General features: G+C 44.1%; 1 protein-coding gene across 20 annotated transcripts in view; it reads left to right on the top strand.

Annotated features, from left to right (window-relative positions):
* KALRN (kalirin RhoGEF kinase) overlaps window positions 1-21267 on the top strand; it is a 451786-nt gene extending 430519 nt beyond the window's left edge. For 7 of the 20 annotated variants that reach the window (XM_085228421.1, XM_085228422.1, XM_085228426.1 and 4 more), the window contains 12 exons: window positions 1105-1228; window positions 2508-2567; window positions 8223-8336; window positions 8683-8710; window positions 9143-9338; window positions 11457-11578; window positions 11683-11814; window positions 12696-12860; window positions 13323-13401; window positions 14536-14736; window positions 15663-15801; window positions 17416-21267. In XM_085228421.1, coding sequence (XP_085084547.1) covers window positions 1105-1228; window positions 2508-2567; window positions 8223-8336; window positions 8683-8710; window positions 9143-9338; window positions 11457-11578; window positions 11683-11814; window positions 12696-12860; window positions 13323-13401; window positions 14536-14736; window positions 15663-15801; window positions 17416-17961 — 1906 coding nt within the window. In that variant the 3' untranslated portion in view covers window positions 17962-21267. Of the gene's footprint in view, window positions 1-1104; window positions 1229-1941; window positions 2568-8222; window positions 8337-8682; window positions 8711-9142; window positions 9339-9865; window positions 9995-11456; window positions 11579-11682; window positions 11815-12695; window positions 12861-13322; window positions 13402-14535; window positions 14737-15662; window positions 15802-17415 lie in introns of those variants that run through there. The other 13 variants (XM_085228431.1, XM_085228436.1, XM_085228435.1 and 10 more) reach the window with 9 other exon arrangements.
* Window positions 21268-21375: the final 108 nt, after the last annotated feature.

Below are 21375 nucleotides of genomic sequence, written 5' to 3' on the forward strand. Positions count from 1 at the left end.
TCGCAGGTGGTCGTTGGATTACATGCAACTTGCTTTGTAAAATGTATCAAGGTACTGTAGACATGACATGTGCCAAACATTGGGCTTAAAACATGCAAATCAAATTTGCATGACTTAAAGGTGGGCAGATGCTTTGAACCTGGATTCCAGCTCATCACACTGCTGTTTTGAGAGCTTTCTGCTTTGGACAACATAACCCTTCCCAAATCCTCCCCAACTGCTCACAATTTAAACCAAATGAAATTCATATTGAGAAGTGTTTTTTCTTTTTTTTTTCTTTTTTTTTTCTTTTTTTTTTGTGTCTGCTTTGACATGCAATTTCTGTTGTCAACACAGCATTGCTCTTACAAAGGGTGACATGGTCTTTTTTCTTTTTTTCCAAGAGTAAAGTTGTAGGTGCAGTAATGAGGGGTGAAACATGTACTGCAAATCATATCTGCTGTGGTGCTAGCCAAAAAGCATGGACTGATTGACATCCTCCCTCTCTAAACTGGCAAAATCAATTATTATACTAATGGGAAATTCTTGGTCTTGAGAGGCATAGCAGAGCTTGTCATTCTAGGGAATGACTTATCTCTTGGAAAGTTAATGATGTAGCTCCTATCTTTTGAGCTATTCATGTTCTGAGAAACATGTAGAGAAAGATACCTTGAATTTCTTAAAAATTTTAATTTGCTCTACTATGTGATCTATCAAAACAGTTCTTATTTATTTGCATTCATTTGACTGCTTTAACCAACAAGATTGAGGACTAAATTGATCTTTAACCTGTAGCAAAAATAAAAAAATTCTGTTTGTGGCAATGCAATACAAAATCTTGAAACCAGATGACCAAATTCTAGTTGCCTGCTTCCACCATGGTATTTTTTTTTCCTGGTCCATGCATCTACACAGCAAGTGTGGCACAACATCTGCTTTGCAAAACTGTTTGGTTTGTTTTTTAACTTCAACTCTCATTGCTAAAATAGAGATAGGCATATTGCCAGTGGCTTTCACCTTCTAGGGAATTGCAGTAATCGCAAACATGGATGCTGGTTCCCCTTTCCAAATCCTTCCTTCCTACTATGATTTGCCATTTGATTGCTGCGTTTTTTGGTACAACAGGAAGTCATGTTCATGGCATACCCTGCGCATGAGAAAGCGGGCGGAAAAGGAGAGCAGTGGCAAAAATGAAGCCAATGGGCCACGTAAATCCAAGGATATTCTGGGGAACAAAGTCTCTGTTAAAGTGAGTAAGGCCATCTGAAAGCTGTGTGCCGCTCTCCTGCTTCCCATCATTTTCACCCCTTATAGCATCCTCTCCTGAGAGAGGGAGGGAGTGGCAACTTGGGGTTTGGTGGGTTTTTTTTCCCCACTTCAGTTATCTTTTTTTCCTTTTGTTTTTGCTTTTGTTTTTTTTTAGTATTCGTTTTAGCAGGATTTTTGCATGCAAGATAAAATGCAGCCTTTGTTTTTCATTTTCTTTTTCTTGGCATCCCTCATGCAAGTAAGTAATCTTCATTAAACAAACAAAAGCTATTTATGAGGTTAAATAACTGCTCTTAACATTGAGAAAACAGTGTCTGATCTACCTCTGATCTGTCCCAGTCTGCAGCTGCATCAGAGCAACTGCAGCCACCGGGTGAAACGATGGTCTTATTGACACTGACAAGTTTTCCTTAGGCCAAAATTTCCCCGCAGGTTACAGTAAGGGATTCTCAACCTTGAGATGCGTAAGATATTTGCTCAGGGGAGATGGTCTCAATGACCTTTTTACTTCCACATTATCAGACAGGGAAGAGATGCTGACTCGATCTTGCCAGGAGAGGGTTTTGTCTGTGTGTCCATTTGTGTCCGTGTCTGTCTCTCTCTCTGAGATCTCCCAGTAGGGAAAAGGTTGAGAACGGTGGGGTTAAGCTCCATCTTCTGCTCTGGGTACCTGACTACTGTGCTTCAACTCAGAGGATCCGTCCCTATAACCCGACCATGAGGCCTGCTCAGGACTAATGTGGGGGCCTTCCCTCCCAACAGAGGCAAGCAAACGCTTGTTGTGGTTCTGACACAACCAAAGATTCAGGAAAGCACTTGAGCATGTACTATGGATCCACCCCCTTCCAGGAGAGCCCGTGATTAAGTGTTTTCCTTTCTGGAGGCTTTCTGTCACGTCTGCCTAGTGAAACAGAGATAGCATGTGCAAAGGCCACTACAGGCCACCCGCCCCTTGCACCCAGGGCCGGTCTCAGGGCAGCAGTAGCTGCTGCATGGTGGTCACAGTGCTTCTGCTGCTTCCCTGCTGCTGTGCTGCCAGAACAACCTGCAGCATCACTGCCTCTTCTTTGCCAAAGCATGTCTTTGCCTTTTCTTCCCTTGTTTTGTTGGTTTGGTTTGGAGTTGGGTTTTTTCTGTGGAACATTTCCTTTCCTGTTACCCATTCCCATGCTCACAGCTCCTGTGCTGCTCTGCCCTGTCTAACCAATCTCTCCACTAATCTCTTGTTTTGTTTCTTCCTCTTCATGCTGCCAAACAAGGAGACAAACAGCTCAGAGGAGTCAGAGTGTGATGACCTTGACCCCAATACTAGCATGGAGGTAGAGACGATCATCTTTGTCATTATTATTTCCATTAACATGTGCCTGTTTTGAAATACCTTTGTTGAAAGGGGAGCTGGTGGGTCTGCATCTCTCATGGACATACCTGCCAATTAAATATGAGTCACACAGAGCACCAGTTCTGGTTTTACCAGACCGTGAACTAGAGTTTGGGCTGCCTTTGTGATAGCAGCAATGGAGGAAGTTGAGGAACAAGTTCTTGCTGAGCTGGAGGCTGCCCACAGTCACTGCTTCCCATCTAAGAAGCAATGTTGAATGCAATGATGGTGCTTGCATGTTGACTACCAAGAAATGTAGTAGCTTTCTGTATTAAAAACACTTGTCTTGACAGCACGTGCTGAGCTGCTAGTCAGACCCGCATTGTGAATTACTGGAGCAAATGTTGCACCACGTCTAGATCAGAAATGACGAAGTTGATTTTTTCGCCTAGTAGATTATGTCAATAAATAATGGGAAACTGCATTTCTTTAAAGATACTGAAAGGGTTTGGTAAAATGAGTTGCGTTAATATGCTTGTATTATAGACAAGACTAATGCAGCTATGGTGACCCAGTTTGTGATGCATTACGCTATTTTTTCCAGCGTGAAGCCACTGATTCCAGTGGAGTGACTGAAATGCACCTTATTGAGAGTCAGAAGGAGCTTTAAGTCATGAGAACTGGTTCTTCTCAATTAAAATGTTGCAGAGCCCACTTTTCTTTATACAGTGACCACACTAAGCACTTGTGTACATTGTACCAAGGCTTATTCCATGAGACCTTTGTGATTTTGTAGAGATAGAGATAGTAGGGCAAGTCATTGGCAAACAGGGATGTCACATCTGCAGGATGCTCTTAGTCTCATTGGCAAACAGGGATGTCACATCTGCAGGATGCTCTTAGCCAGATTGTACTACAAAAATCCCACAGAAGAAAGCTGATCTTCCTCCTGGAGGAGGAATAGAAAAGTGTTTTGGGATGCACCACCTAAGCTTTTAACCTGAAGGCTCTCTTCTATTTTAATTGTGTCAATAAATATATCTTTGCAAAGGGGATGTTTACTAACGGAAAGCCTTTGACCCAGCTAACATGCTTGAGGCTGAATGGTGCTTATCACTGATACTGCATTATTCTCAGGAGTATCTTTGTGCTTTCAAATAGCGTTTTGCCAATCACGGGTAACAACTGGAAGCATATGTTATTTGTTATGAGGCAGTGTACATTTACTGTGCATAAACCTGTGTAAGCTTTAGGTTGTTGGAAATTGTTCTATGGAGCAAAAAAAATCAGCTAAGATAGGTAGAGAGGTGACATACAGAGCTAGGTGAGGATCACTGTTCCTTTTGCAGAGGTTTTCTGTGTTTTGACTTTGCTGAATAGGAGGAAAAGCTCAGATGTCTTAAAATTATCAGTAGAGGGTACCTATGGCCTCAAGCTGTTTGCGTACAGTCAGCTCTTCATACTCCACACCTGGCTTGCCTTGTGACACTTCTGTGGGCTGTGGGAATGCTGATGCAGAGCTCTGTCCTGGCCCAACCACCACTGTTCAGAGGTGCACGCAGCCCTGCCCAGGTCATGAAGGTGTTGGTCACAATTACTGTAGCCTTGGGTGGGTTACCTGGCCTCCTTTATAGCCTATCACCCCTGACATGCTGATATCTTCCTGTCATACATGAAAACATGCACCCAGTGCTAGAATAAAGAAAGCTACCTCTGAATACAAAGCAGCCATATTAATTACTTAGAAATATCAGTACGTTTTACCTCCAGTCTATTCCCTGTGTGAGAAGCCAGAAAGCTAGTCATATCTATGAAGTCCCTTTGACTTCCACCTTTACTTGCTCTTTGTAAAACATATCTGTTCAGTAGATTCCAAGTTATTGAAGTAGTTTGTTTTGTTTTATGGGAAAATACAGAAAGAAAGAAATATGGAGAACACACAGTAAGAGCAGGAAGCTGGAACTGAGTGGCTGTTTTCAAAGGACTAAAATGCTCTTGCTGTATTTTTGCCTACACAGGGACCTGCTGGCCCTGGAGAACTTTCCATTCGTTGTAATTTGGAATAGGAACTGCATCTCTTGTTGGCTGTTTCTGTTCTCTGAGTTTATCAATATGCAATGAAAACAAATATGAATGGAAATGAAATATAGTTCCTATTGTTTCAGAAAACAGAAGGTGCAAGCAGGCCTGTTGGGCACGTGGAATGTAGGAGCAGACATTCACAGAGTAGCTGTAGCCATGTGAGGGATAGGAGTAACCTATATTTAAAGCAGATCAGACAGTCCATTTGCGCGTCTATAAGCTAATTGCACAGGAACAGGCAGTTCCTCTTCTGGGAAGAAGGTGCGTGCCCCTGTGAATCAGCCTACAGCTCCACACCCACGGCTGGGGTCCTGGACACTGACATGAATGTCACACAGCTCTGTGTCGTAACACCCTGTGGGGTTTCGATATTGCTGGGGAGGTCACAAGCCACCTGAGCAGGTCCCATAAAGCCCTCTCTCTTTGCTCAGAGCAGCCGTGCTCCTGTCCCGCTGCCCTTACAGGGCAGGGATGCTGAGACAGAGGGCAGGTGGTTCATTAGGTGCCAAGTCTGCTGGCAGCACTGCTACTGCAGTTCAGCTTTTCAAAGAGGAAGTAGTGATCTGCTTCATCTGCAGGTAGATGGTAGAGTGCTATATAACTTTATTGCCTGGGACACACAGTAGCCTTCAAAACCAGAGACACCCCACATCTAGCAGCTCCACAGCAGGAGCCTGTCATGGGGAAGAGGATGGATGCATGTGCCACTCTCAATGATATTTGAAAAGACATGGCATTCAGGTGGAGTCCTTGGTGGCTAGTAAAAAGGCAATGCCATACCCATTTTTAAGAGAGGTGGAAAGGCTGACCTGGGAAACTACCAGCCTGTTAGCCTCACCTCTGTGCCAAGGAAGACCATGGAGCAGGTCCTTCTGGAAGCTAAGGCACATGAAAGAGAGAGAGGTGATACAGGATAAGCAGCATGAGCTTCACCATGGGCAAATCCTGCCCGACCAACCTACCAACTTTCTATGATGGTGTAACTGCATCAGTGGACAAGGAAAGAGTCACTTGATGTCATCTGTCTGGACTTCAGTAAGGCCTTTGACGCAGTTCTCCTGTTCATTGCAGGGAGCTGCACCAGATGATCTTCAAAGATCCCTTCCAACTGAAACCTATGATTATGTGTGACATGGTCAACATCTCTCATGTCAGTCTCAAAATCAGCTGAGCCCATCTATGCTGATGGATGGCTCCCCACCAAAGAGGCTGAAAGCCCTGATGCCATTTATTTCTTAAACTACTTCATCAGATATCATTCTCATTTTAAGTTACTTTTCTCTTTGGTGGCACCTACCCACATGTAGGATGATCCTTATTTGCTCTTCTTGTCAAGAGATTTCTCTTGTATGGAGGGGAAGCTTGTATCCCTCCAAAATCCCCACAGTAAAAGTTGACCAAGTCAGGGAGAGACTTTCATACAAATTGCAGTTGGTTTAATTCTCCGATAGCCCTTTTTTCTGAGAGTCATTAATTTGTTGGTTTTGTGTTGTTTTTTATTTTAAGAGAAGGAGAATGGTGTATGCTGCTGACTGCTACCAGCACAAGCAAATGAGTCAATATTTTATTTTAACTCAGCGAACAAGAAGTGCCATGAAGTGTTTACAGAATGCTGAGCTGCTTCCCTTGGAGTAAACATGCCCTCTGCTGTTTAGCTGAAGCATGGATCTTGTTATGAAGGGTTTGGTTGGCAGCCCAGCCTTACAGATCAGGAAAAGTGGGGAAAAAATAAGTGATGCATTCGATCGTTTTGGAGGCATTTGGCATCCTCTTGCCTAAAGGCCTTAATTTTGTCTAAGCTTACAGGAGGTGAAAGCTGAGATACGGCTGTGGGGTGTCCTTAGGCAGCATTTTATCAGTTAACAGCTGAAGTTTTATCAAAGGAAATCTAAATATTACCCCAAGACTCTTCCAGTGTCATCTAAGAGCAGTAATTTTTCTTCTATGATATTCCATTGTTATGGCAATAGGAAAAAAAAACACATTGGTAAGGCAATTATTTTAAACAATTGTGCCTTGAAAATTATTTAAAATGTAGCATTATTTATTTATAGATATATCTAATTTATATATCACTGTAGCTGTATCTTCTAATGGTTACTTTAGAGCTATGAAATTAATGTAAAGTTTTAAGAGTGTTTATTTCTCCTAGTCTCTAATCCTACCAGGACAGAACTCAGTGAATAATAAGGGAATTTAATGCATGCTGCAGGCAAGGCAGGAGAGAGCTGCAGGATATGTATGTGTATTCCAGAAATGAAGATCTATGTGCAAATGAGCTGATGCTTCGGGCTACTAATCTGATAAATAGATGGTCTCATTTAGGGACAAGTGGCAAGTGATGGTTTTTAGGTGGATATCTCCATCCAGAGCAACTGCTTTTTCTTCCTTTGTAGTGCCATGTGAATGCTGTAACTTAATCAGGAGTGTTGTCTCCCCTTTCCCTCCCCACAGGTGGAAAAATGTTTTTCTTCATCCAGTGCCCTCTTACACCGTGTTTTCTTTTTGTTCATGGGGTCCTGGTCCCCACTGAGCAACAGTTGCAGGAGAAGGGCTCACAGCAGGGGTGATGGATGGCACACAGGAGGCCATCAGTGTGCTGGTTGTATGAGGACTATAGAAATAGTTCTCAAAGTCCTCTCTACGGATGCAAAGGGGGGGAGGGGGGAAAGGGTTCCTTCCAGGATGCTGGGAGTGAATGTTTGAATCTCAGTGCCAATGGAAAGTATGATTCCATGGAAAATAATGCCCCTGTGTGAGCAACGAGTCCGTGTTGTGCCTTAGTGTTCTGATATTGATAGGGTAAATGGAGCTTGAGGTCTCAGTGCTGGTACCAGAGGTTATCCTGTAGCTATGAAGAAGGGCTGTGATGCTGAAACAGATCTGAATGTAGTCCAGTATCTCCTTGATGTCACCCCAAGTCACTCACCTTGGAAAACTGTTTTTAACTCCCCAAAATAAACATGCATCTTGAAAATGCATCTGCATGTTTGAAGGCTTACTGCTTCTGCTTTGTGGCCTCTTTTCTTGCCCACTGCAATAACTCCCATCAGCTTTAGCAAACCATGAATTAGGTCACTGCTTTATTGGCAACTTCCAAACCTGCTCCGAAATAGATAGTAACAAAGAAATTTGAGGTGAGATAAACCACAGTGGTATTTATTCTGCTTGATATTTATACCTGCTAATGAGGCTAAAACTAAGCTAAAACTTAAAATATAGTACACCATTACATGGTTAGATTTGCAAGTAGAGAGTAGAGTTGCATGTGAGAACTTAGTGCTGTTGTCTTTGTTATCCCCCACCTTTTCTTCCAGGATTAGCATGATGTAATTGATGTATGTAGGCCATGGTGAGATGCTGGCTTTTCAAGTCTTGGCTAATTTGATCAATTAACTGGTTTGACAAAATAACTCTGAGTCATCCAATCCTAAGTACCAATTAGAAAGTTTCCACCAGCCCTTTGATGCAAGTGACGTTTTACTCACAATAAGCCATGGGATGTTGCAGAACTGATATGAAAAGAGGCTTGTATTTTTGTTTTAGCCCTTTACCTTTTTTTTCTCTCCTGAAGCTGAGCAGGAGCTCCCCAGAGCTGGTTAGTGGCCAACACGCAGGTGAGGTGCCCAGGTGCATGGTGCTGCAGGTGGGTCTGGAGCTGGGCACACGGAGCACAAACCACATCCAGGTAGATAACAGTCAATGGCTTGAGCATCACCTAAGCAAAGAGAAAGCACAATCCACCTCCCTACTGCTGTGCCTGCTACCTGTGATGCAGCTGACACAAAGTATGCATTACAGCCTTACAAAAAATGTGGCTTTTGTTTTCTTTTCCAACCGTGCACTGGCTTGCTCAGTTGTCACCAGAGCTTGCTGTGTTTGCCAGTTGTTAGAGACTGTTCATACCCACTGGTCAGCGTGTCTGCAGTTCTGGGTCAGCCTCACCATGTTACCTCATGAAACCAAATGTCTCTTTGTTATGGTCCAGAAAAATAATAATTTCTTTATATGTACTATTTCTTTGTATTTTTCAGATAATCAACCCCAATTTCATTCAAGAAGGTGAGTTAAAGACAGCTGTGCACTGAGTTGCCCGGAGGGTTGAGCCAGCAGCTGAGATCTGTTACCAGGGAGCCTCATGCTTCCGCCACATCATCAGTCACAGCAAAGACAGCTCTCCATCAGTGGGCAGGGGAAGTGGTCCCTGCTTGCTGATGGGCTCAGAGAGTCTGAAATGATGACTGTCCCTAAACCTGCCCCTCCAATACACACACTTGCACCCAGCCTTGCAGTCTTTTCAGAACTCAGAGCCAGCACAGCCTGTCTCTGTTGCCTCCCTCCCTGAAGGTAGATGTTTAGTAACAATTCCAGGATGCTCAGATCTACAGCACTTAACCCTTACCTATTACTCTCCTACCAAAAGCTCCCATAATTGGTCCTATAATGCATTTTTTCAGAGATACGGGGAGAGCATCCTCTCCTGTACGTTAAAAGGTGTTCCCCTATGTTTTTCTTCAGTGGCTCCAGAGTTCCTTGTGCCGTTGGTGGATATCACCTGCCTGCTTGGTGACACTGTGATGCTGCAGTGCAAAGTCTGCGGCCGGCCCAAACCAACGATAACCTGGAAAGGACCAGATCAAAACATTCTTGACAATGATAACAGCACGGCCACGTACACGGTGTCATCCTGGTAAGGTCCTGCCCCTGGATTCCATCAAATGATGGTCATGCTGCCCTCAAATATGGCACTGGCCAGGAGACAAAGCTTATTAGAGATGCAATTAGTTGAGGCTGACATGGGTGTTGCCACATCACTGAGCTATATGTCAGCTAGAAAGGGTCAAATGTGAGAGTTCAGGTAGCTCTGTAGTTTTCCAAGCTGATGCAGGGCATCTCCACTAAGTGCAGTGTTGGCAGAGCTGAACTTTCTGTTATGCTATGTCCCAGGAGGCCAAGGCCTCTGAGCCTGTTGCAAGTCAGAAGCAATTAATATTTTCAAAATATTGGCTAACATTGCTTCCGCTTTTCTGATGGTTGAGTTTGATGCCATGCTCACCTTTGACAGGAACAGGAATGGAGCAGAGAAAGCTCTCATCAGCTCTCAATATTCTTCATTGATATGTACCCACATGGCTGGGAGTTTTCTCATCTCAGAGGCTGAGGTAGTAACTAGTGCAGTGTTCCTGAGCCCTTCCTAAGCTGTTCCTTTCCTCAAAGAGCCTCCATGTGCTTCTGGAAAGGCCACATCTGGCCATGCTTGGACAGAAGGATGCTTGTCTGGATGTTCCTGGCCCAGCTTTACAGCAGACAGGAGGACGAACTGAAAAGTTCTGGAATTGAATTCAGGTCAGGTAACAGCCTGCTGCTGGATGCTTCTCTGCAGCTTATGTAAGCTATTTGGGCCAAATGGAAAGGGAAGTCTCCAGGAGGCAATCTTTCATGTGAGGTTTTCAGCACCGCTGGCTAGGGCTGAGATGAACCCAGGGAGCACAAAGTCCGTGAAAGTGAAAAATGAATGCAAAGAGAGATTTTTTACATTAAAAAAAAAGAAAAAAAATATATATATATATATATAAAAGGAAAAAAGGATGTCTAATCAAGAGCTTCCTTCATTGAGCCTCATGAAGCACCCCAGGACACTTAAAATTGTCTTTTTAGCCATCACTCAGTAGATCGCTAGTGCCTTATCTTCAGGCCTTTGGCTGGGTTTGGGATGTAGGATATTTCTGTATGGGGCTCTGTTTTACGTCAGTCTCTTGCCTGTGCAGTCCCTCGCTGTGCACTATCAGCACTGGCTTTCTCTCTCCTCTCACTTGTTTTTCCGTGCAGCCGCTGCCTGCCAAAGAGAGGCCTTGCAGCTTGGCGTCTGCCTTACAAATCTTGCTGGCATCTGTGTCCGGACTGCGGGGGAAGACGATGTTTTTCTTCTGTCCCTTAACCAACACAGGCAGGCCAGCCAACGCCGCAGCGTCCATGCAGTTACACCGGCAGCCATTTCCTTTTGCAGTTTCCAGTGGCTTATGCAGTCAAGAACCAGTCTAGTTTTGCCATTAAGAGAATTTATTACTGGCTCTAAGCTGAGTCTCCAGCACAGCTAGAGTAGTTACACAAGCAAAATCTTTTAATTCAGGCTAACTCCCTTAAAGTGAGTGTTGAAGAGCTGACTATCTGCAGACCTGCTACAAACTCACCAGATTGTGTAGATCTGTTTATTTGCTCAGATCGGCCCAAAGGCTGATTATTTCCCAAGAAATGATATCCCACTGACATTTATTTTCCCCAGCTGCTGTGAGATGTCCACTCTTCTGGACATGGCTTGCTTCAGAGTCTGAAGCTTCATAGAAGTATTGAGTACCCTGTTCCACGGGGCTGCCTTGTACACCTGCATGACACTTGTCCAGTTCGTGTTGGACATACTACTGAGGCACCACACAGCTCTTCCCAAAGTCAAAAAGCTGTGCCTGGGAAAATCTTTCTGTAGATGTGGGGTCTCGGTGTCTAGCTCTGGAAAGCTAGAAAATGTTCAGCTCTTACACTCTGCTTGCTTCCCCATCTCCATTGAGATCACAAGAGATAGATTTGCCCTTCTGGCCCTAGTGGGACCATTCTGCTCACAGATTTCATTAGTGACATAATCCTGATGAATGCAGGTGTTGCATTTGGTACCACATGGTTGGGGGGTGTTGCTTCAAATGAGTTAACAAGATCTGCGTGCATATGTCCTTGTAATGAGGCAGAAGAGAAACAGGGATAAAAAGCATTAGGAAGCAAACTAGCAATTTGTAACGTGGGTTTCTTGCATCTGCAGTGACTCTGGGGAGCTCATGCTGAAGATTTGCAATGTGATGCCTCAGGACAGTGGCATTTACACCTGTGTGGCAACTAATGAACATGGAACGGCATCAACCTCAGCCACAATCAAAGTGCAAGGTAGTTACCTGGCCTTCGCAGACAGCGTTTACCTGATCTTCACGATAAAGCACGAGGGCTGGTTGACATGATGCTGGATTCTGTGCTTGTTTTCTCTCCCCAAGGTGTTCCGGCTGCCCCAAATCGCCCCATTGCTCAGGAGAGAAGCTGCACCTCTGTGATCCTTCGCTGGCTGCCTCCATCCAGTACAGGCAATTGCACCATTTCTGGCTACACTGTGGAGTACAGAGAAGAAGGTAAGAGCCTTGAGGCGTGCTCACTGGCTGAGAAAATGAAAACAAAGTAATTCTGCTTTGTGGGACAGTGAGTTCCAAGAGCATCATTGCCAGCACTGGGGTATGATTATCTACTACTCACAGATCCCAAAGCAGAAGGCCAAAACAAGCTCTTCTATCATCCAGCCCAGCTTCTCATACATTAGTCTTTTCTGATTCCTCTGTGCTATTAAGGCAAGTGAAGTGTGTTAAGCTAAACTATATCCCGCCACTAAGGTGTACTTTCATCATTTGCATTCTGCCACCATGGTATCTATCAAGCCCTTTTGATAAATGTTTCCTGACAGTGAAAAGACAAAGCACACTCATTAACTTTTTGTATATTTTGTATATTACTTTTTGTAGTATTAGTATTAATATCCAGCAGCTCCAGGTTTCATGATATCCATCAGATCTCCTGCAAGCACTTTGCATGGATCCCCTTCCTCAGCTTCTCCTGGGATTTGCTTTCTACCTCCTCCATATCTTTTTTGCATTATTTCTCTCTTAGCAGAGCTGTCAGGAGGTCATTCTGCTATTCCTGCATTATCTTGCTGCCCAAAGACATCACTGGTAGCACACAGCCTTGGACAGACTTGTGGATAGATCATCTTTCCCTTGCCTGCAGTTTTTCCATTGCTATCAGTCAAGTGAGGGGCATCTCCTTCCTTCCTCCTTTCACCAGATGGCTGTGACAACAAGCAGCTTCCCGTGTCCCCAGAAGGTTTAACAAAATTAAATCTACCTCCACTTTGCTTTTTAAAAACCCCGTGGATTTTAACCTCCCAGGGCACCACATTGGAAGAGAATCTCTGTGTGCTCTGTCTCCATCATTTCTCCTTTCCTCCCTCTGTACAACGCAGGCTCACAGGTCTGGCAGCAGTCAGTGGCCTCCACACTGGACACTTACCTTGTCATTGAAGACCTGTCCCCAGGGTGCCAGTATCAGTTCCGTGTGAGTGCCAGCAACCCCTGGGGGATCAGCTTGCCCAGTGACCCATCTGAATTCGTGAGGCTTCCAGAATATGGTGAGTGGCCTCCCATTTGCACACAGATGTGTCCTGAGACTGTCCCTGTAGTCCCTTTTCAGCCCCCCAAAATTTCAAGGGCAAATTTAAAGTCAGCTTAGCCACAGCTTCTCCTGGGTGGTCAAACACAATGGAGTTGTGGTGGAGCACTGTGAAATTGGACACTCAGTGGTAATTTTTTCTGTTTTTGATCAATATCATAAAATCGTCATCATAGAATCACAGAACGGTTGGGTTGGAGGGGACCTTAAAGACCACCAGTCCCCAACTCCCTGCCGTGGGCTATGGCCACCTACCAGCTCAGGCTGCCCTGGGCCCCATCCCACCTGGCCTTGAGCACCTCCAGGGCTCTCTAGGCAAACCATTAACATATCCTCACATAACTTTTAAATATGCAGTTTATAGTCCACAGCAGTCTGCCTTGTCTTCACACTTTCTTCAATGTGCTTTCTTCTCCCAAAGACTCTGCTGCTGATGGTGCCACTATTTCATGGAAGGAAAACTTTGATCTCGCTTATGCAGAGCTGCATGAGATTGGGAGGTAATATTAACCCTGCTTATCACTGCAGCGAAATACCTAAACAATGACTTGAAACTTGTTCTTTAATGGGGAATTTAGGTCAGTTTTTGTAGTAAGCTTGAAAATTGCTGCTCCTTTTAGAAAGAACACAGTAAGCACCGATTGAAATACAGACTGGCTAAAATGCTGACTACGTCTTGTCTCCCAAGACCAGTTGTGATTTGAGCATTAGATCTGGAACATGGATGACTGAATGCCAGCCTCAGAATGATGGGGCACCCAGATCCAGCAGCGCCTGCTGGTGTCTGGTCTGACATCCCTGGCTCAATGTGAGCTTTTGAAGTCAGGATGGCTTGCTGGTTCTGGATGTGCTTAACCTCAGAACTGTTTGCAGAAGTAATTAGGCATGTGACAGACTGAAAGCACATTCCAATGGGCTGTGCTGAGTGGTTTGGTCAGTGAGCAAGAGCTGCATGATGCTGATAAGGAACATGCAAACAGCCAAACAGCGCAGGTTTAGGCAGCCAGGTCTTCACCCAGAGATCAGGGATAAGTGCTTCTGGGGCTGCAAAGGTAGGAAAGAATAGTGATATCTTAAAAACAGGCCAAGTGCAGCACATGGCTTTGTTAAGTACTCTTGCTTCCAAGAATGGTACCAAGTACCAGTCTGGATGAGATTCCTAAGTGCCTTCATGCCAGCTGTTTGCTCCTCATTTTTTACTGTATTCCTGAATCAGCAAGACAAAATGATTGCTTAGTCATTGCTTAACAAGGCTTTTCTCTTAGTTAAGTCTGGGTTCATTATTCAAGCAGCTGAAGAGAGGAGATCCATGGTTAGAAACAAAAAGACAGAACCTGTAAAAACGGCAGCAAATTGAACCCAAGGGATGTTGTTAGAGGACATCAGCATGGCTGCACAAAGTGCTCTGTTTGCTCTCCCTGTTTGCTAATCCCCAAGGAATCCAAACACCCAGGGTGAAAGACAGCAGTTCTGTGCTGGAAAAGGTTATGAGCAACGAGATAAGTCTGATTCCTTGTGAAATGTTAATGCACTGAATCAAATAACACTTTGAAAATCAGTCTGTTATCACACTGAAAAACGAGCATGATTTATTCATGGATCCCATTCATTATTCTGCTTTTCTTTTTTTCCAGGGGACGATTCTCCATCGTAAAGAAATGCGTTCACAAAGCTACCCGGAAAGATGTTGCTGTAAAATTCATCAGTAAAAAAATGAAGAAGAAGGAGCAAGCAGCCCATGAGGCAGCTCTGTTACAGCACTTACAGCATCCTCAGTACATCACTATCCATGATACCTATGAGTCTCCTACTTCTTACATCCTAGTTCTGGAGCTGTAAGTACATGGAGCTAGAATTCAAGCATCTGGGTATGAATCACAGTGCTATTAAAACCAAGGATAAAATTCACCTGTGCTTCAGCAGGGCAAAGACTTTGTCATCTGTTGCTTATTGACTGTGACATCAAATGAAATAGCCGTTTTTCTGCTGACTTTCCATTGCCTTTTCTTTACAGTAAATAAGATTCAGAGGTAGAAATAAAACATTCTACTCTGGAAGCTCAGTATTTGTATCAGCAATTAGTTTGTCACAAAGCATCAGATTTATTTGGGCAGTTTAGTCTGCTTTCTATATCTAAGCAAATGCACTTCAGCTGGATTGGAGCCTACATTGTTCTAACAGTTCTTGATGAAAAAAGCTGTATTGGGATTATGTTTGTCCCTATAAGGAGAAATAGCAACCAAAATCCAAACTGCTTTTTTGTTACAGTATATCCAATCAAGCATATTTGGACTCTTTGCTTGTTTATTTATACAGATAAATAAAACTAGGTGGAAAACTTTTATTGAGTTAGCTTTCCCACAGAACACACCACTAGCTGAAACATCAGTGATTTTTTTTCTGCATAATGCAACCGTCTCTATAAATGAATAGATGAATCCAAATAATTAAGTGAATCTGTTTTCAAAGGAATCTCCTCTGTCTGTTGAATCCATCCTTAAGCAACTTAGTGTACTTTGAGATTGTCACTAAATTTATTAAGTGCCAGGGATGACAACTGAGGACTAATCAAAGATTAATCATTATACCACTTCCATGCCCTGCAGTACCTTGTGATATCGTTAAATCCTGATCAAATCTCTCATTTTTATTTCCTCCATTTTTAGGTCACAAAGTTTCCGTTGCAGTTTTGTTGTCAAATATTAGCTATTCCTGCAGATGTCATGTGATCTTTCAGGTGTGGGGTTTGATTTCTTTGTAGGATGGATGATGGTCGTCTCCTAGATTATCTAATGAACCATGATGAACTTATGGAGGAAAAAGTAGCTTTCTACATAAGAGACACAATGGAAGCCTTGCAGTATCTTCACAATTGCCGAGTGGCTCATTTAGATATAAAGGTAAGAAGAGAAGAAAATGATGCTATTACTCAGTGTCCTGGTACAGAATGTTCCCAACTGCACACACAGCAAGGAGGTGCAAGTCTGTGCCCCCAGAGGTGATGCTGAATGGACAAGCACTACCCTCCAGATGTGGTAACCAGAGAAAGGACTCAGTAACTTGCAAGGTCTATTTCTTCCTTCAGAGATGCACTATTTCTTTAATTCACTGTTTTGTTCTCAAGGGCTTTCTAGAAGAGGGATTTAATGAGGGAGAATGGCAAGAGTCAGAAGCTCCTGAGTGAAGGGGAGTTATAAGATACATCCCCAGGGCATGGCTTGGGTTCACAACATGGGAAGCAAGGGGAGAGGAGGGTGGAGGAGAGCAGGAGGTGGGAAGGGCTGAGAGGGGAAAGCAGCAAGCTGACTGTGCTGCAGAGCCTGAGAGAGGTGGGAAATGCACCCAGGGAGAGGTTCAGAAATATATCTGAGGTCTGCAATGTCATGCTCAGTGAGATTAGGACAGCTTGTACCTCCTTTTGTTAGTACGTGTGGCAGGAGGTACTGCACTGTCCTGGATTTGGCGTAGTGTTGCCATACCCACCAACACTCCATTGATCTGGAAAGACAGAGAACTAGTGTTTGAAGTTACGATCAAGCGCTCCAAGCTTTGCAGTCTGCAGCTCTGAATCAGGTTGCCAGGAGTATCAGCTAATCTATAATTTATTTGAAGACTTGAGCAGCATTTAAAAATGGAAAATGAGAGCTGGATTTAACTGTCATGTAGAGTGGACAATCCAGCTCCACAGAGGTCTTTCTCAGCCCTATAGCTCCCAGGCATGTCAGATGAAGTAGTGTTTTCAGTCTTCTGCTGCTGACTGCTACTAATGAAAAAAATGAAAAGATCCCTTTTGTACAATATCTTATGTGAGCATTAGTCCCAAAACGCTATATTATTCTGGTTTCTTTCGGTAAGGCTGTTTGTATTTTCTGCTGTGTTTATAGGACCTGTCAAAAAATAGACATCACTTCTAGGTAAAGAAACCGCACTGAATTCTTTATTTGATCATAAGATACTTCCCAAAAAGAAAGTGGGAAGCCAATTTTCTGTGACCTATTTACAGTTCTCCTGAGTGAAGCATGCTAAATAAAGCACCTTCTGTTGCTGAGCAGGAAGCAGAAGATGCATTACTAGTGCATCTAGCCATGCCTTGTCCTGAGACCTAGCCATGTCTTGTCCTAAGATCTTGCTCCAGAACACATTAATTTTGTCAGTGCAGAACACACACAAAACAAGAGCAAGTGGAGAGGTTTGAACAGTAGTGCATTGTATACACAGAAACATGCATGAGGATGAGGAGCTAAAGGATAGATCCATGGAAATGTGAATTTAGAGAGGCAGGGGGCAAAATGTTTACCGTTTGCTTTACAACGAACACTTCTGCTACAAATTACACACTCCTATGTCATCCAGGTGTCACAAAAACAAATGTAATCTAAATGAATCTATCAGAGATATGCAAGTCCTTTCTCAAAATTAAAAAATCTGTCAGTGTTGTTAATCTGTAGAGATTGCTTTGGGGAAAAATAAGTATAATAAGCATAATTACATTTTCATTGTTCCCTTTTCAACAGCCAGAGAATCTGCTGATCGATTTAAGGATCCCAGTTCCTCGTGTCAAGATCATTGATTTGGAAGATGCAGTTCAAATCACAGGCCATTACCATGTCCACCATCTCCTTGGAAACCCAGAATTTGCAGCCCCTGAAGTTATCCAGGGCCTCCCTGTGTCCCTGAGCACAGATATCTGGAGCATCGGAGTCCTCACCTATGTCATGTTGAGCGGTGTCTCACCCTTCCTAGATGAAAGCAAAGAGGAGACTTGTATCAATGTGTGCAAAGTCGATTTCAGCTTCCCACCTGAGTACTTCTCTGATGTGAGCCATGCCGCCAGGGATTTCATCAACGTCATCCTCCAGGAAGACTTCAGGAGGAGGCCGACAGCAGCCACTTGTTTACAGCACCCATGGCTGCAGCCACACAATGGCAGCTACTCCAAAATCCCACTGGATACCTCTCGCTTGGCATCCTTCATTGAGCGCCGCAGACACCAGTATGACGTGCACCCCGTCCCCGGTGTCAAGAGTTTCCTGATGAACAGGCTTAACCCTGGGACATAATGCCCACCTCCCCGGACACTACACTGGACCATGCTGGTCCTGAGGCATGGCGCAGGGAGTGAGTAGGCCCAAAGCAGAGCTTCTGTACATACTTCTGTATTCAGTGTTGGCATTTGAAGGTACAAATCTGTCCAGAGGTCCCAGTACCTCCTCAGTTACTCAGGATCAAAGCAAGCAGGGTAACAGTGACAGGTACTTAGGTGTTCTCTTCAATGAGCACCTTCTGGAAGCATCTCCACAATATGCAGCAGCAAACACCAACTGGAGACAAGAACCAAAACTGCAGTTGCCTTAATCTTTGGGAGGCAGCCTTACCAGAAATCCTCTTGATCTTGCTGAACTGATTTCTGAGTGTACGAGAGATTAGCTGTAGGATAGTGTGTGGAGGAGTAAGTCTAGGCTGACCTTTGTGTGTATTGCAGGACTTGGCTGAATGCAGCTCTCACTGAAGTCACTGCATGCCTGCTCTGGGTTAACAGGTGGATTTTTTGTGCTCTGTATGCCCAGGTCTCCCATGATTTCTGTGAGGACTTCACCTGCAAGATCAGGCCCGTTGGATCAGCTTCTGTGGTGGCTTGGCTTAGGTACATCCTCATTACATGATAGTGCTCAGAATAAAATCCCATGTTAATCCTTGGGCTTTCTACTGCTTCAAGTCAACATGCAGTACCTTTTGGAGCTATGATTGAGGCAATGAATTCATTGGAGCATACAGCTGTTTCTGACTAAGCACAACGGGACTATGATGGTGTTTGTTTTTGTTTTTTTTTTTTAACACATTTTATATACACTGTACAGAAATCTTTTGCAAAACCTGTGCATTGAGAAAAGGCTGAGTCCAATTTTTGCAGTATCTGTAAACTAGGTGATGATTGATGAAGACAATTTTTTCTATCACAGGTTTTCAGTATACATATATTGTATCATATATATATATAAATATATATATATAAAGGATCCTGTTCCATTTCTAGCTTCAGAATTGCTTGGCCCAAAGTCCATCTAGAGCCTTTCAAAGTGCAGTTGGTAAGTGGTGAGTCCATCCTTGTGCTTACAGCTTGAAAATCATTTTCAGTGTTTAAAGTATGTCATTTGTTTCATTTCCAGTCTTGTAAATATCTCTCAGCTGCCGTTAGCATCTCATCACCAAAGCATTTGTGAGGATATTTTTCTGTCCAAAGCCTAATTTGTAATAAAAAAAAAAATAAAAAATAAAAAATCCATAATTAAAACATTTCTCTCTTGCAAGCCAAGATGTAACATCATCACTCTGATGTTACAGTGACGGAGCCAGCCTTAAGTATGAGCAATGCAGGGAGTCTGCAGTGACAGATCAGCAGTCCGTGGGCTGGCCAAGTCTTCTCTCTAGCAGCAGGAAGGGAAAACACCTCCCTGGTTGCTGCACCATAAAACCCTGCAGCCTTCCAGCTGATGATCAGGCTTTTTTCCCTTTGGCATATTAGTACGTTGTCTCAGTGCTGAGTGTCACTGCTGTGCCTGCAAAAGGAAATATCAGTTGTTACCAAAGCTTTTCCTAAGGAAAAGGGCTTATTCTGGCCATGTGTACTCAGCAGAGGCTCTCTTGAGATATCTCATCAGGGCAAGAGCCAAATTCAATTCACCATCCAACTAACTGCACCGTGAGCCTGTGATATATCGTCAGGAGCAAAAGCTGGTTCTACCAGCAGGTGACAGAGACACTCTGCAAGTATTGTGAATTCCCAGGGCTCTGCCCTTCTGATCCACCTCTGAGCTCAGTTTCATGGCATTTGGAGACCTGGCCCTTCTCTTTGTGCTTGCTCTACCAGGATGCTAGAGCAGTCAGGCACAGCAAGTTACACTGTTCAGTGCTGCAAACCTTAAGATCTGGGAGCCACAGGCAGATGGGTAAGCCCACACAGAGTCAGAGACAGCATACAAGATTTAGTGTGTGATCTGATCCCGGGGGAAGTTGAGGGAAGGCTTGAGTGTTCATGGAGGGCTAAAACTTTTGAACCCATTTCAGTTTCCCTCTGTAATGCAGCAACTAATTTTCCAAGCAATTCAGTAGCGCCTCAAAGACAGAGACCAGACTCTCCTCCTGAGTGGGAGTGTTAGCAACTGAAACATCTCCAGGCAGTCATCAAGGGGTGTCTTTAATTAGCTCCAGCCTCAGGTACTTCCTCACTGCAGGACTGTTTGTGCTTCTTTCCATTTGTCAAAGCTGGCTCTTTGTGCTGTGATTGTGCTGCCTTTCAGAAAATGTTTATGGAAGTGTGGTTTATAAAACCCACAGCTTTTATGGGGCCCGTGGGTACACTTTAAACAACACTCTTTCTGCTTGGCACCAGTACAAACAGATTCTCACGTATCACAGGAAATCTCGAGCTATTTATCATTTTATTTTGCTATGTCCTGCATTCACATTTCAAACTGTGAAAACAGGCACTGTGGGCCTATAGAGGGAAAAGATTGGATTGATTAAGGGAATATTTAAGCCTTTCTATGTCTTTTCTCTCTTCTGTTCTCATTTGATAGAAACTGGAGGCTTAAATAGTGCTTTAAGAATTCTTTAAAGCAATCCAAGCTTTCCAAGTCCATTGCCTTTTTATTTTAAACGGCTTTATTTTCATTAACACTTACCTTTAAAATAATTTTACTTTTAACTTAAGGTGAAGCTGAGACAAAGCCTGTGCCCTCAGTGGGTCTTGTTACAAATGCCACAAAGGCTGAATGCAGAACTGCGCGGTGCAATGTGACTATATATAACTGTATTTTAATGCCCTTGCAATGAGAGGGCTGCATCAGGTCACCTGGGCTATGTCAACTCCCAGAGACAAACGTCCAGCATAGGGCCTGGGTTTGTTTTGTGGCTCATTGGCAGTGTTCTATCCAACATGGTGCTTCCCAAAGATGCAAAGCCAGGCTGCCGAGCTGGGTCTGGCACTGTGCTGTGTCAGCACTGCGTGTTGGCTGTGGCAGAGTGGTGGGACAGGTGAGTGTGGCTCTGCACAGACCGTGGCCACCTCAACCTTGTTCACTAAGAGCAAAGCTCTATGCTCATCAGCTTTCCAACAGCCAGCTGAAGAAGGAAGGGGGATGGCCCAGCTGATGGCACGGTGTTGTCAAGGCGCAAAGTGATGCCACAGCCTTAACGATGTCAGCGCACAGTGCAGCCTGGAGCACACTGCTACGCCAGGCGTGATCCAACGCTACGGACATGGCTTCGGACTGTGCCCCCTCCCTATGAACGGACTGTGCTAACGATGCAGTTTCTGGGCTTTATTTTCTTTATTTATTTTGGATTAAACTCAGTTGTTCAGAGAACAGCGGCTCAGTCTCATTTCCCAACGCGGGTTATTGGTGATGGGAGAGGGAACGAACTGCACCCGGAACGCGTGAACGCGGTCTGGAGAACTGGGAGGACACGAATAG

This window comes from Meleagris gallopavo, chromosome 7 (genome assembly GCF_905368555.1).
Source record: "Meleagris gallopavo chromosome 7, MGAL_WU_HG_1.1, whole genome shotgun sequence".
Taxonomy (NCBI): Eukaryota; Metazoa; Chordata; class Aves; order Galliformes; family Phasianidae; genus Meleagris; species Meleagris gallopavo.